Source organism: Oncorhynchus keta, chromosome 11 (assembly GCF_023373465.1).
Source record: "Oncorhynchus keta strain PuntledgeMale-10-30-2019 chromosome 11, Oket_V2, whole genome shotgun sequence".
Classification (NCBI taxonomy): domain Eukaryota; kingdom Metazoa; phylum Chordata; class Actinopteri; order Salmoniformes; family Salmonidae; genus Oncorhynchus; species Oncorhynchus keta.
Window position 1 is genome coordinate 17,346,675 of NC_068431.1, and position 15,595 is coordinate 17,362,269.

Here is a 15,595-nt window from a genome sequence, read left to right on the forward strand (position 1 = left end):
CTGCCCGGAGCCCTGTTCTGTGAGCTCGCAATGAGTCGTCGAGCCACGGAGCGGGAGGGAGGACCGAGCCGGCCTGGAGGATAGGGGACATAGAGAGTCAAAGGATGCAGAAAGGGAGGAGAGGAGGGTTGAGGAGGCAGAATCAGGAGATAGGTTTGAGCAGAGGGAAGAGATGATAGGATGGAAGAGGAGAGAGTAGCGGGGGGAGAGAGAGCGAAGGTTGGGACGGCGCGATACCATCCGAGTAGGGGCAGTGTGGGAAGTGTTGGATGAGAGCGAGAGGGAAAAGGATACAAGGTAGGGGTCGGAGACTTGGAGGGGAGTTGCAATGAGGTTAGTGGAAGAACAGCATCTAGTAAAGATGAGGTCGAGCGTATTACCTGCCTTGTGAGTAGGGGGGGAAGGTGAGAGGGTGAGGTCAAAAGAGGAGAGGAGTGGAAAGAAGGAGGCAGAGAGGAATGAGTCAAAGGTAGACGTGGGGAGGTTAAAGTGGCCCAGAACTGTGAGAGGTGAGCCGTCCTCAGGAAAGGAGCTTATCAAGGCATCAAGCTCATTGATGAACTCTCCGAGGAACCTGGAGGGCGATAAATGATAAGGATGTTAAGCTTGAAAGGGCTGGTAACTGTGACAGCATGGAATTCAAAGGAGGCGATAGACAGATGGGTAAGGGGAGAAAGAGAGAATGACCACTTGGGAGAGATGAGGATCCCGGTGCCACCACCCCGCTGACCAGAAGCTCTCGGGGTGTGCGAGAACACGTGGGCGGACGAAGAGAGAGCAGTAGGAGTAGCAGTGTTATCTGTGGTGATCCATGTTTCCGTCAGTGCCAAGAAGTCGAGGGACTGGAGGGAGGCATAGGCTGAGATGAACTCTGCCTTGTTGGCCGCAGATCGGCAGTTCCAGAGGCTACCGGAGACCTGGAACTCCACGTGGGTCGTGCGCGCTGGGACCACCAGATTAGGGTGGCCGCGGCCACGCGGTGTGGAGCGTTTGTATGGTCTGTGCAGAGAGGAGAGAACAGGGATAGACAGACACATAGTTGACAGGCTACAGAAGAGGCTAAGCTAATGCAAGGAGATTGGAATGACAAGTGGACTACACGTCTCGAATGTTCAGAAAGTTAAGCTTACGTAGCAAGAATCTTATTGACTAAAATGATTAAAATGATACAGTACTGCTGAAGTAGGCTAGCTGGCAGTGGCTGCGTTGTTGACTTTGTAGGCTAGCTGGCAGTGGCTGCGTTGTTGACACTACACTAATCAAGTCGTTCCGTTGAGTGTAATAGTTTCTACAGTGCTGCTATTCGGGGGCTAGCTGGCTAGCTAGCAGTGTTGATTACGTTACGTAATGGCAAATGTATCAGGAGTGCTGCAGCTCCTCCAGAACCCTTTGTGCGGCTATTCTATACTGAACAAAAATAGAAACACAACATGCAACAATTTTGGAGATTTGAAGGAGTTACAGTTCATTTAAGGAAATCAGTCAATTGAAATACATTCATTAGGTCCTAATCTATGGATTTCACATGACTGGGCAAGGGCGCTACCATGGGTGGGCCTGGGAAGGTATATAGGCCCAGCCAATCAGAATCATTTTTTCCACAAAAAGGGCTTTATTACAGACAGAAATGCTCCTCAGCATCCCGTCCACGTCAGCTTCTTGATATGCCACACCTGTCAGGTGGATGGATTATCTTGGCAAAGGAGAAAATGGAGGGAGGGATGGAGGGATGTAAACAAATTTGAGACAACATTTGAGAGAAATAAGCTTTTTGTGTGGTTACGGAAAATGTCTGGGATCTTTTATTTCAGCTCATGATACATGGGTCTAACAGTTTACATGTTGCGTTCATATTTTTGTTCAGTATATAAGGAAATAAATTATGAAGTGCAATGCTGGTGAGATGAGAGTTGCAGGCTAATTTCTATCAGAGCAGAGAGAGGGAGAAAGATCATGGAAAGAAAGTTTGTTTCATTCTAGTTCTGTGAGAGATACAGGCGTGCTCACACAGCCACGGCCGCTCATTGGTCTCAAACATAGGTTACTATGTTGCGCAATTCATAGAGCCGGGCAGGCTCAACCCGAAGCACCTCTTAGAATATTAGGCCCGGGGGGTGGGGGGGATTAACGAACAGGCAACTCGATTTAACTTTGATCGCTTTTATTAAAATGTTTACATTGCAAAAAGTGAAATTAATTTTCATGCCACGAGTGCTACTGGATCTGGCCAAATAAGTTCCGGAATGAAACAGTCCAAAATGGTGAGGTGCCTGATCCTGTTCCCGCAGGATCCTTCTCAAATGAAGCACTGGTTAGGGCTTATTGTGGTTCAGAAGGTTACGGGTGTGTTGTTTCCATTGTTGCTCAGGGCCTTTATGGCATGATGAGATGTATTGTTCACACACACGCACGCACACACACACACACACACACACACACACACACACACACACACACACACACACACACACACACACACACACACACACACACACACACACACACACACACACACACACACACACACACACCCTTCAACAGGCTCCTTCAGTGGCCTCAGGTGTCACAGCTGACAACAACTGAGGGAGGCATCATAAGTGCTGTTGTGCAATCGGAGGTGTAAAAAATGATAAAGAAGAAATATTGAGTAAGTTGCTTAATTCTTATTTTTGGTGTGGGGTAGGACTAGGGAACAATGTTGAGGGAGTTTTCACTGTAGCCTTGTTTTACAGCTTTATGTTGAGTTATCCACAAAAACTCTGGAAAAATCCACTGCGGCAGCCAGTGAAGAAAATCCCTGGGACTCGTCTTGTTTCCTAATGTAATGCAGCACAAAAACGTTCAGATCAGCATATTAGCATGTTACACTCCCCTGAAACTACAGCAAGTCTATGGATGGGTTTATGTGTAATGCCATAAGGCAGTAGCTATCTCAGAAAGGCTATTTAATCGGCCGTGCTTTTACATTCAGTATGTTGCATGTAATCATCAGGCCTACCTTAGCATAGGCTGTGATTTGAATTTCAAGCTGTTCTCCAGGAGTAGGCAATATCCTTATGGCCCAAGTGTGGGGTTGTTCTCTGTCCCCGTTTGACTGTGTGACAGCCAGGAAATAAGTCTGCCCTGTGGGGAAGCCGGTGGCCCTCCACCCCAGCGCTACACAGCCACTTAAAGCTGTCGTCACAGGCTTATGTGTGCCCTTCATGCATGAGCCAAGTGTCTGAAATACCCCCCCCCCCCAATGGGTCCCCCCATACATACCCTGCTCTCCCATGACAAAGAGTGTGACTGCCAGTGCCTGCTGGCACTTGTAGATTCAACTGTCTACGAAAAGGGGGCACCCATGTCCACACTGTGTAGAGGTGTGTGAGAGGGGTTTGGAGGCAGCGTTAAGCACATTATCAGACGCAGGGCTGCATTACAAATCAGCTGTCGGAGTGCGAGGGCTGCCCGGGGTGCAAGGTCATTGTCTCTATTGAAGTTGAACAGGCGGCCCGCCGGAGGAGTAGGCTTGCTGTTTTGTTGCATGGGCATCTGGTGCTCCCACAGCACACTGCTTCAAGGGACCGGCAGCGCTCGGGATGTCTATGGAGACAAACAAAGTTTCACTGCACTGTAAGTTACCCCGTGTGCTACTTTTACTTTTTAAAATTTTGCTTGTTTGAATATGGGCCACTATTATACAGGAAGTTGCATGTAGGCCTTTTAGTTACTGTAATTATTCAGCTATAAGCTATTTGGCAACTGCAGATAAGGCAGTGAATGAATTTGAATGAAGGGAAACAAATGAGTTCCTAGTATAGAGGGTAGTTGTACATATTTATTATATAAAAAAATATCTGAATTATCCATTTGCACAACTACCATGAAAAACCACTAAACAGGGAAATACCGCGCACAATCTGTTCTTTTTTGTGCTTTTGGACTGCTGCAACCAAATTGCTCTGCAATGGGAAAATACAGATCATCTGAATCTTATCATGTTGCCTACACAACCTGAGGAAAAGTTTGATAAAATACAGTGCTGTGTAGTGTTGTTGGCTAGTAGAACATGTGCATCTCACATTGAATCTTAAGATGGCTGTGACTAAGAGAATTCTGCATTTGTTTTGTCAATTCAGGGTATCCAAACCCAATAAGACACTTCACTGGCGCTCAATGAGTCTAGGGGATTTGCATATATTTCGGTTCAATGACGTATGTTTATCTTCTTGTATTTCAAAGAGGCATTCGTGCCAATGGTTTATTACACAAATACTGTATTGTAGTGCATTTCAAATTTGCCAACCCTTTTCTCAGCAAACATATAAGACTAATTCTTAGCAGTGTATGATGGACTCGCTCAAACATGTGGTTTGGGGAGCAGGGACTAAGCTATTATACTCCCAACGTTTTGTAATGAATGCAAATAGCTTGTTGTCATTAACCTCCATTTAAATGTAAATTTGGGTTCTGTCTGTGGAGACGAGCCTCTGGACTACTGAGAAAGAATACTTGTTATGGGTTCAGTTTCCTTTGTTGAACATGCAGCAGCTATTCTTTTGAAAGGTCTGCTTTGTTATTAATTAACAATTCTTCGATTGCATAACAAGTACTTGTCCACCTACATTATTACCGTATGAGCTAATCTAGCTAATCTTTTCTAAGGGATGCTCAGTGGTGTTTGGAAGTGTTTTGTGTGATGGTGATGCTGCTTTTTAGTCCAGGACTAGGCTTAATCTGTCCCAGAAACTGTCCCAATACCACTATACAGATCATTATGATTGAATCAAATCAAATTAAATTGTTTTTGTCACATGAACCGAATACAACAGGTGTAGACCGTAACGTGAATTTTTTTATTTATTTAATTTATTTCACCTTTATTTAACCAGGTAGGCAAGTTGAGAACAAGTTCTCATTTACAATTGCGACCTGGCCAAGATAAAGCAAAGCAGTTCGACACATACAACAACACATGGAGTAAAACAAACATACAGTCAATAATACAGTAGAAAAATAAGTCTACATACAATGTGAGCAAATGAGGTGAGATAAGGGAGGTAAAGTAAAAAAGGCCATGGTGGCAAAGTAAATACAATATAGCAAGTAAAACACTGGAATGGTAGATTTGCAGTGGAAGAATGTGCAAAGTAGAGATAGAAATAATGGGGTGCAAAGAAGCAAAATAAATAAATACAGTAGGGGGAGAGGTAGTTGTTTGGGCTAAATTATAGATGGGCTATGTACAGGTGCAGTAATCTGTGAGCTGATCTGACAGCTGGTGCTTAAAGCTAGTGAGGGAGATAAGTGTTTCCAGTTTCAGAGATTTTTGTAGTTCGTTCCAGTCATTGGCAGCAGAGAACTGGAAGGAGAGGCGGCCAAAGAAAGAATTGGTTTTGGGGGTGAGCGCGTGCTACAGGTGGGTGCTACTATGGTGACCAGCGAGCTGAGATAAGGGGGGACTTTACCTAGCAGGGTCTTGTAGATGACCTGGAGCCAGTGGGTTTGGCGAAGAGTATGAAGCGAGGGCCAGCCAATGAGAGCGTACAGGTCGCAGTGGTGAGTAGTATATGGGGCTTTGGTGACAAAACGGATGGCACTGTGATAGACTGCATCCAATTTATTGAGTAGGGTATTGGAGGATGTTTTGTAAATGACATCGCCGAAGTCGAGGATCGGTAGGATGGTCAGTTTTACAAGGGTATGTTTGGCAGCATGATTGAAGGATGCTTTGTTGCGAAATAGGAAGCCAATTCTAGATTTGACTTTGGATTGGAGATGTTTGATGTGAATCTGGAAGGAGAGTTTACAGTCTAACCAGACACCTAGGTATTTGTAGTTGTCCACATATTCTAAGTCAGAGCCGTCCAGAGTAGTGATGTTGGACGGGCGGGCAGGTGCAGGCAGCAATCGGTTGAAGAGCATGCATTTAGTTTTACTTGTATTTAAGAGCAATTGGAGGCCACGGAAGGAGAGTTGTATGGCATTGAAGCTTGTCTGATGGGTTGTTAACACAGTGTCCAAAGAAGGGCCAGAAGTATACAGAATGGTGTCGTCTGCGTAGAGGTGGATCAGAGACTCTCCAGCAGCAAGAGCGACGCCATTGATGTATACAGAGAAGAGAGTCAGTCCAAGAATTGAACCCTGAGGCACCCCCATAGAGACTGCCAGAGGCCCGGACAACAGGCCCTCCGATTTGACACACTGAAATCTATCAGAGAAGTAGTTGGTGAACCAGGCGAGGCAATCATTTGAGAAACCAAGGCTATCATGTCTGCTGATGAGGATGTGGTGATTGACTGAGTCGAAAGCCTTGGCCAGATCAATGAATACGGCTGCACAGTATTGTTTCTTATCGATGGCGGTTAAGATATCGTTTAGGACCTTGAGCGTGTGTAACGGCTGTTTGGAGAAGTGGACCAAAGCGCAGCGTGTTAAGTGTCCATGATTTTTATTATAATCGAACACTAGAACAAAAATTATCAAAGCGACACAAACAAAACAGTTCTATCTGGTGTAGACACACAACAGAAAACAACTACCCACAAAACCATGTGGGAAAAAGCTACTTAAGTATGGTTCTCAATCAGAGACAACAATAGACTGTTGCCTCTGATTGAGAACCACACCCGGCCAAACAACAAAGAAATACAAAACATGGAATATGAACATAGAATGCCCACCCTAGTCACACCCTGGCGTAACCAAAATAGAGAACAAAAGCCTCTCTATGACCAGGGCGTGACAGCATGGCTGAAGTGCACCCATGACCAGCTCTGAAACCAGATTGCATAGCGGAGAAGGTATGATGGGATTCGAAATGGTCGGTAATCTGTTTGTTGACTTGGCTTTCGAAGACCTTAGAAAGGCAGGGTAGGATAGATATAGGTCTGTAGCAGTTTGGGTCAAGAGTGTCCCCCCCCTTTGAAGAGGGGGATGACCGCAGCTGCTTTCCAATATTTGGGAAACTAAGACGACACGAAAGAGAGGTTAAACAGGCTAGTAATAGGGGTTGCAACAATTTCGGCAGATAATTTTAGAAAGAAAGGGTCTAGATTGTCTAGCCCTGCTGATTTGTAGGGGTCCAGATTTTGCAGCTGTTTCAGAACATCAGCTGACTGGATTTGGGAGAAGGAGAAATGGGGAAGGCTTGGGCGAGTTGCTGTGGGGGGTGCAGTGTTGTTGACTGGGTTAGGGGTAGCCAGGTAGAAAGCATGGCCAGCCGTAGAAAAATGCTTATTGAAATTCTCAATTATAGTGGATCGGTTTATCGGTGGTGACAGTGTTTCCTATCCTCAGTGCAGTGGGCAGCTGGGAGGAGGTGTTCTTATTCTCCGTGGACTTCACAGTGTCCCAGAACTTTTTTGAGTTTGTGTTGCAGGAAGCAAATTTCTGCTTGAAAAAGCTAGCCTTGGCTTTTCTAACTGCCTGTGTATATTGGTTTCTAGCTTCCCTGAAAAGTTGCATATCAACTAATGCTAATGCAGAACGCCATGTGATGTTTTTGTGTTGGTTAAGGGCAGTCAGGTCTGGAGAGAACCAAGGGCTATATCTGTTCCTGGTTCTAAATTTCTTGAATGGGGCATGCTTATTTAAGATGGTGAGGAAGGCACTTAAAAAAAATAACCAGGTCAATATCCTTCCAGGATACCCCGTCCAGGTCGATTAGAAAGGCCTGCTCGCTGAAGTGTTTCAGGGAGCGTTTGATATTGATGAGTGGAGGTTGTTTGACCTCCAGGTGTAAAAATATGCTGTTCTGCCCTTCTGCAAGGCTGTTAAACCCCCAGCAACAGCTTCTCTATGAGTGCCAATGACGTTGATTAAGTCAGCCCGCCGCACCCCTCTGATTCTGAGGGTTTGTGTTAAATGTGACACATTTCGGTTGAATTTATTCAGTTCTGCAACTGACTAGGTATCCCCTTTCTCTTCCCACCTTCCTTTCCCTGTCAGGGGGTAAACCAAAATTCTAATTTTCCTCAATGCTTCTCTATTACAAAAAATTGGACTTGGAATTTCAATTGCTTCCTGAAGTACTTCATATGAGTCATTCCCTGTCATTTCAGCAAGCCATGACACCCACCATCTCAGATTGTTCTTAAATTGTTTCTATATTTAGAAACAGGTACGATTGGCATTCCTTTTATTGTATTTCATCTAGGACAAGTTAAGCTAATTGATTGCACCCAAATGGTCAATTTTATTCAGATAATATTCAATAAATATAGTATCTAACATCTGATTTAGACCAAATTTCTTCCTACCCATGCCAATCCCACCACAACAACCCAATATACAGTATCAGTTCTCTATGTTTAACAAATAGTATGAAGCTGCGGCTTGGAGTATTGCTTCTCCATACTACGTAATGTATTCCCTGTTTATCTGGTGATGGTTTTTCTTTCACAGTTCAAAGAAATATGTAATATAAGTTTCCTGCATTATTTACCACAAAGTAGTATTACAGTACCAAATAGATCTCAACATTTCCTTTGTAACTTTGGGTAGAAAACCAATAGATTTGTCTCATGATGAAAATAAATTGTGTGGTCAACCTCACAATTCAAGCCAGTCCGCCATGGAAGCAAACCAGTTTGTCCTTTTACGCGTAGTGGCTAGGCCACTCCAGGACCTTGAGATGCTTCTTATGGAGCCACTCCTTAGTGTGTTTAGGGTCGTTGTCATGCTGGATGACCCAACCATGACCCATCTTCAATGCTCTTACTGAGGGAAGGAGGTTGTTGGCCAAGATCTCGCGATACATGGCCCCATCTATCCTCCCCTCAATACAGTGCAGTCGTCCTGTCCCCTTTGCAGAAAAGCATCCCCAAAGAATGATGTTTCCACCTCCATGCTTCACGATTGGGATGGTGTTCTTGGGGTTGTACTCATCCTTCTTCTTCCTCCAAACACGGCGAGTGGAGTTTAGACCAAAAAGCTCTATTTTTGTCTCATCAGACCACATGACCTTCTCCCATTCCTCCTCTGGATCATCCAGATGGTCATTGGCAAACTTCAGACGGGCCTGGACATGTGCTGGCTTGAGCAGGGGGACCTTGCGTGCGCTGCAGGATTTGAATCCATGACGGCGTAGTGTGTTACTAATGGTTTTCTTTGAGACTGTGGTCCCAGCTCTCTTCAGGTCATTGACCAGGTCCTGCCGTCTAGTTCTGGGCGGATCCCTCACCTTCCTCATGATCATTGATGCCCCACGAGGTGAGATCCTGCATGGAGCCCCAGACCGAGGGTGATTGACCGTCATCTTGAACCTCTTCCTTTTTCTAATAATTGCGCCAACAGTTGTTGCCTTCTCACCAAGTTCTCTGGCCTTGGCCATTGTGGAGAGGTTGGAGTCTGTTTGATTGAGTGTGTGGACAGGTGTATTTTATACAGGTAACGAGTTCAAACAGGTGCAGTTAATGCAGGTAATGAGTGGAGAACAGTAGGGGCTTCTTAAAGAAAAACTAACAGGTCTGTGAGAGCCGGAATTCTTACTGGTTGGTAGGTGATCAAATACTTATCTCATGCAATAAAATGCAAATTAATGACTTAAAAAAATCATACAATGTGATTTTCTGGATTTTTGTTTTAGATTCCGTCTCTCACAGTTGAAGTGTACCTATGATAAAAATGACAGACCTCTACATGCTTTGTAAGTGGTGAAAATCTGCAAAATCAGCAGTTTATCAAATACTTGTTCTCCCCACTGTATGTGTCATTTAATTAGCCATTAACATTTGGCCATCTATTGCTTTTAACTGAATAATCAAAGTCATAATTGCTCAACGAGTCTGTGACCGCGGTTGTGTAATGTTCTTTGGGGGGTGCAATTTTTGTTGTTGTTGGAGGACATGCCCCCCCAGAAGGTCTGTGCACGGCCCTGCTCTGAGCAGCGCTAAAGCTGTTCTATTTCAAGGATCCGCCACTCAAGTGAATCCTGCTATAACCTTCTTCCGAAGTAAGATGACGTTGCTATAACAGCGAAAGCTTCAGACACACACGCGACACACAAGACATCAACAAGACCCACATGACATCAACAAGACATCAACAAGACTCACAAGACATCAACAAGACACACATGACACACAAGACTCTCTTTGGATTAAATGACACAAGACCAGAGGGAATCACTACAGTTTGTGTTTGTATGTAGAAAACATGGTGTTTGCCAATCAGCGTTGAATGAGGGTTGTGTATCAAACTGTTAGTAAGCTGGAATGTTTGGGTTTGAATTCTCTTCCAGTGTTGAATTCTTGCAAAAAGACTAGGGTTTCAATTGAATAGCTGTACTTTTGTTGCCGACTTGAAGTGAATTACACCTCTTGGCTGTGGAGACCCACTTCAAGAGCAATGTTTGCCAATTGCCTACTGCATAGTTAATACATTATGCAAGAACTGGGCCATCAAGCATTTTGGGGTAACACCTAATAATAACTATCATTTATTAACCATTTATTGATCATGTGTTAATGATTTTCTGAACATTTGTAAATTATTATAATGCTCCGGTATCCAAATAATAGCCTAATGTAACAGCATGCAAAGATTTGTTGGAATAATTTTATAAAACAGTTAATTTCGTAAGTACATTTTGGCCAAATAATTGAGACTGAATGATAAAAAAACAGCTTTGACCAAGCTGCTTCAGCGCACACCCGACAGCTGGTGGCACACGCTGTCCAAATGGATCTAGCTTAGACTTCTTGCCAAAATATTGTTGACTGCTCCTTCAACAAGAGACATCAGCTTCTAGTCTTCACTAAGGCTAAGGACTGGAAGCAGAGTTGCAGATATATTTTGTACTTACAGCTATTTGCTCTTTGTTTGTTCATGGTTTCTTTATCCTGAGAACCTGTGTAGCACTGATACAGCCCTGTAGACTAATGTTTGTACTTTATAATTCGGTTCCAAGTTGCATTCAGTGACGGTGAATTCTCTATATATGCAATGCCGTGCAGATATCCAGAGCAAATTAATAACTATGAATTTGGGACAGATTTTGGGACAGTCTACAACAGAACTTTGGACTTACTCTGCCTCATAGGAGGGTTCCCAGTTGTACCGGACAAGAGAATTTGGCCATACGTCGGTGTTGTTCTTCTCTGCTATGGCATCTAATGTCAGTGCCAGAAATCCAATTTTACAAATTGCCCCCATTTATTTTGGTTGATGTCCAATGAGGCAGTAATCCTGTGTTTAATCAAAGACCCCCATTTCCATGTACATCTGAAACGCAGCATGTTGACGTAAACGGAAGTCTGCCGGCTTACACTGATATTATATTGTAATTAGTGAAAGTCTTGTCAAGTGTCTGTTTTCATCCATATTTCCTCTCAAGGGACATTTCTAAGTATTGTAAATGATCAAATGGGAATCTGTTATGTTTTCCTCAGATATCCAGGAGTTCTATGAGGTGACGCTGCTGAACACCCAAAAGAGCTGCAAGCAGAAGCTGGAGGAGGTCAACCACATGGCCGACAAGTGGGAACAGACGGGCACGGGCTCCCTCACCGCGGTGCTACAACATGCCTGCCCAACTGAGGTGAGCCTGATGGGACCTCGGAGTAGCGGGCTTAGAAATGTAATGAATCCTGCCAGTCTACCCATTACAGGATTATTGACTTGAATGTGGAGGCCATTTCTACTCATTGTAGTTCTGTGGTAGTCGTACTACTTCACCAATGAGGAAGCCAGTTGACTCTAAAAAACACAAAAAAATAATAGCACGATAAGATAACTGTTTTTCTGTTTCACAGTTTAAGTTCAAGTTTTATTACAGTTTGTAGGTATTGAGATACATACATTGGGATTGTTCCTTGCCTAAGTTCTCAAGCAATAAAACAGACAATGGAATCAATTACAGATTTGTGAAAACAGAAATACTGAATAATCATTTCCTTGTGTGTATCACAATTTCAAAGTGGAAATTACAAACTATAGAATACTTTTTATAACTCAATAAATTAATTAATATATGTGGGTCTTTCTATAAAAGAGGGTACCAGTGAGTATTTCTTGTAGTCTGTTTGGAGCTCTTACAAAGTCATTAATAATAATTTGACTTTTTTATTCTTCATGTGAATACATTATGATATAAAGGGGAACATAAATACATTCAATATAATTCAAAAGTTTAATCAAAAGCTGTTTAAAAATGTATGATACTGTTGTTTGTAGTTATATCATATACTCAGCATTTAACAATTGAATTACACATTGACCTTGATCATGTGAAGTTCCTGGATATTGCTGTCTGTCTCTTTTTTGTATGGAGATCACGGAAGTGTATTGTAACCTCATAGCATTTCGTATCTCCCTATGTTACGGTGTGTAAACAGTTTTCAAGGGCACACATATCCAAAATAATGTATGTGATTGAAAAATCCAATGCTTCAAACAGAAATAGTAACTTTAATATTGTCATGCCTGCTCCCGCTCTCCCTCTCTGGCGCTCGAGAGCACACCTGTCACCATCATTATGCGCATCACCGCTCATTGGGCCCCTCCGGACTCCTTCACGTTTTGATTGTCTTCCCTATATCTGTCTGTTTCCTCTGTTTCATCCCCGTGTCAGCATTATTGTCATTTCTGTTTTCCCTGTCCAGACGCTGTCCGTATTCTGTTCCTGTCCGTGGTTATTAAATGTTCACTCCCTGTACCTGCTTCTCGTCTCCAGCGTCCATCCTTACAAATATGATTAATAAAACTAAAATCAATACTGTAATTAACAGGGTTCGTCAATAATATAAAAGTAGTTTGATGCGCATTTGATGTCTAGCTGTTTAGTTACGTAGGGACATTATCGCGCAACATCAGTTGATTCAGGAAAGGATTTTCTGAATGACAGTCATATGATACTGAATGCGATTTAACAACAGCCAAAGTGTGGGAATAATGTTGATCTCGAGGATTGACAGACAGTTGACAGACAGTTTTGGTGTCTGTTGTTACGGCGGTCAAGATAATTAGCCTACTTCATAGACAACATTAAATCAAGATTCCTGAGGTAAGATTATGTTCCATGTAAATTTTAATAATTTGTTTTCCGAGTACAAATGGAATATGAAAACAGCCCGTTTATACATTTTTGAAGAGAAATCCATTTTTTTGTGCATATAAAACTCCCCAAAACCTTCATATTTTGATGTTCAAATGTGTGTAGGGTTTAATGTGGAATGCCTGCTCAAGTACGCAGCCAACACTTCCTGTCCTTTAGATGGAGGTCACCCTTCTAACTCCATTCTATTAAACCATTATCTAATAATTAGTTGATTAATAACTGCTCATACCCATGCCACAGTGCCAATATAAGGTAAGATTTCAAAATTTCTACATATGATTTAGTGTCTATTGACTTGTTAATGAACTGCTGTTACTGTAAATGGTTAGCTGACTAATACAGTGCATTCAGAACGTATTCAGTCTCCTTGACTTTTTCCACATGTTGTTATGTTACAGCCTTCTTCTAAAATAGATTAAATCATTTCCCCCCTCGATCTACACACAATACCCCATAATACAAACCAAAAACAGTTTTTTAAATACCTTTTTGCAAATGTATTATCAATAAAAAACATATCACATTTACATAAGTATTCAGACCCTTTCCTCAGTACTTTGTTGAAGCACCTTTAGCAGCGATTACAGCCTTGAGTCTTCTTGGGTATGATGCTACAAGCTTGGCACACCTGTATTTGGAGAGTTTTTCAGATTCTTCTCTGCAGATCCTCTCAAGCTCTGTCAGGTTGGATGGGGAGCATTACTGCACAGCTATATTCAGGTCTCTCCAGAAATGGCTGTGCATTTAGGGTTGTTGTCCTGTTGGAAAGGTGAACATTCCCATTCCCAGTCTGAGGTTCTGAGCGCTCTGGAGCAGGTTTTCATCCAGGGTCTCTCTGTACTTTGCTCCGTTCATCTTTCCCTCGATTCTGTCTCCCAGTCATTGCTTTTAAGAAACATCCCCACAGCATGATATTGCCACCATTATGCTTCACGGTAGGGATGGTGCCAGGTTTCCTCCAGATGTGACGCTTGGCTGGCCACTCTACCATAAAGGCCTGATTGGTGGAGTGCTGCAGAGATGGTTCTCTTTCTGGAAGATTCTCCCATCTCCACAGAGGAACTCTGGAGCTCTGTCAGAGTGACCATCGGGTTCTTGGTCACTTCCCTGACCAAGGCCCTTCTCCCTCGATTGCTCAGTTTGGCAGTGCAGCCAGCTGTAGGAAGAGTCTTGGTAGTTCCACATTTATTCCATTTAAGAATGATGGAGGCCACTGTGTTCTTGGGGATCTTCATTGCTGAAGAAATGTTTTGGTACCCGTCCCCAGATCTGTGCATTGACACAATCCTGTCTCTGAGCTCTACGGACAATTCCTTCGACCTCATGGCTTGGTTTTTGCTCTGACATGCACTGTCAACTTTGGGACCTTATATAGACAGGTGTGTGCCTTTCCAAATCATGTCCGATCAATTGAATTTACTACAAGTGGACTCCAATCAAGTTGTAGAAACATCTCAATGATGATCAATGGAAACAGGATGCACCTGAGCTCAATTTCGAGTCTCATAGCAAAGGTTCTGAATACTTATTGTAAATAGGCTGATCAGTTTCACCTGTCCTCATTATTGTCTCCACCCCCTCCAGTTGTTGCTTGTTTCCACAGTGTATTTATCACTGTGTTTCCTGTCTCTCTGTGCCAGTTCGTCTTGTATGTTTAGTCAAGTCAACCAGCGTGTTTTTCCCGTACTCCATTTGCTATTCTCTTTTTGATAATCCTCCCGGTTTTGACCCCTGCCTGACTCTGGACTTCTTTTTTTCCTGCCTGATCATCCTGCCTGCCCTTCGGTATCTTTTGGACTCTGAACTGGTTTTGATCCTTTTGCCTGTCCACGAACATTCTCTTGTCTTCCCCTATTGGATTAATAAATATTGTAAGACTCCAACCATTTGCCTCCTGTGTCTGAATCTGGGTCTCACCTTGTGTCATGATAGTATTGTGTATAGATTGAGGGAAAAAATGGATTGATTCCATTTTAGAATAAGGCTGTAACATAACAAAATTTGGAAAAGGGGAAGGGGTCTGTATACTTTCCGAATACACTGTATATCCTAGCTACCTAGCTAACCATTGGTTATCTTAATAAAAACCGTATCTATTGCTAGACTTGAGATATGCCCCTAGCTATAGTTAGTCAGTGGTTGCACATCTAACTAGCTCGAATGAATAGTATAAATGTAAATATATTATTTCACTGTTTACAGCAGGTCTGGGGCTTCTCAGACCAGTCTGATTAGCCTGATAGTGCCGTGGGTGTGCAACTTACACCTGTGCAAATCTGTGTGTGTATGTCAATGGAATTAAACATCCAACCAATGCCTCAAGTGTCGTGCTGTAGGTCCACCACACATCTGAAGGGTTGTGGGGTACCGTGGAGAAACAACCCCTAACCTCTCCCCCTAGACACTGAGAGCATTGGACAGATTTGGACAGGTGTAGAGCAATACCGCCAAAATTCCACTAAGCCTATCAGAGGGTGAGGTGGAGCTCTCACCATGTCACCACGCATCAATCCCTCTCAGATCTCCACAAGTGTCGAGACTCTGGGTAGTAGG

General features: G+C 43.2%; 1 protein-coding gene across 2 annotated transcripts in view; it reads left to right on the forward strand.

The window, feature by feature from the left end:
• The window catches only part of LOC127933096 (disks large 1 tumor suppressor protein-like), a 48,197-nt gene extending 33,310 nt beyond the window's left edge, over positions 1-14,887 (forward strand). For both annotated transcript variants that reach the window (XM_052529644.1, XM_052529645.1), the window contains exon 3: positions 11,376-14,887. In XM_052529644.1, coding sequence (XP_052385604.1) covers positions 11,376-11,608 — 233 coding nt within the window. In that variant the 3' untranslated portion in view covers positions 11,609-14,887. The remainder of the gene's footprint in view (positions 1-11,375) is intronic.
• Positions 14,888-15,595: the final 708 nt, after the last annotated feature.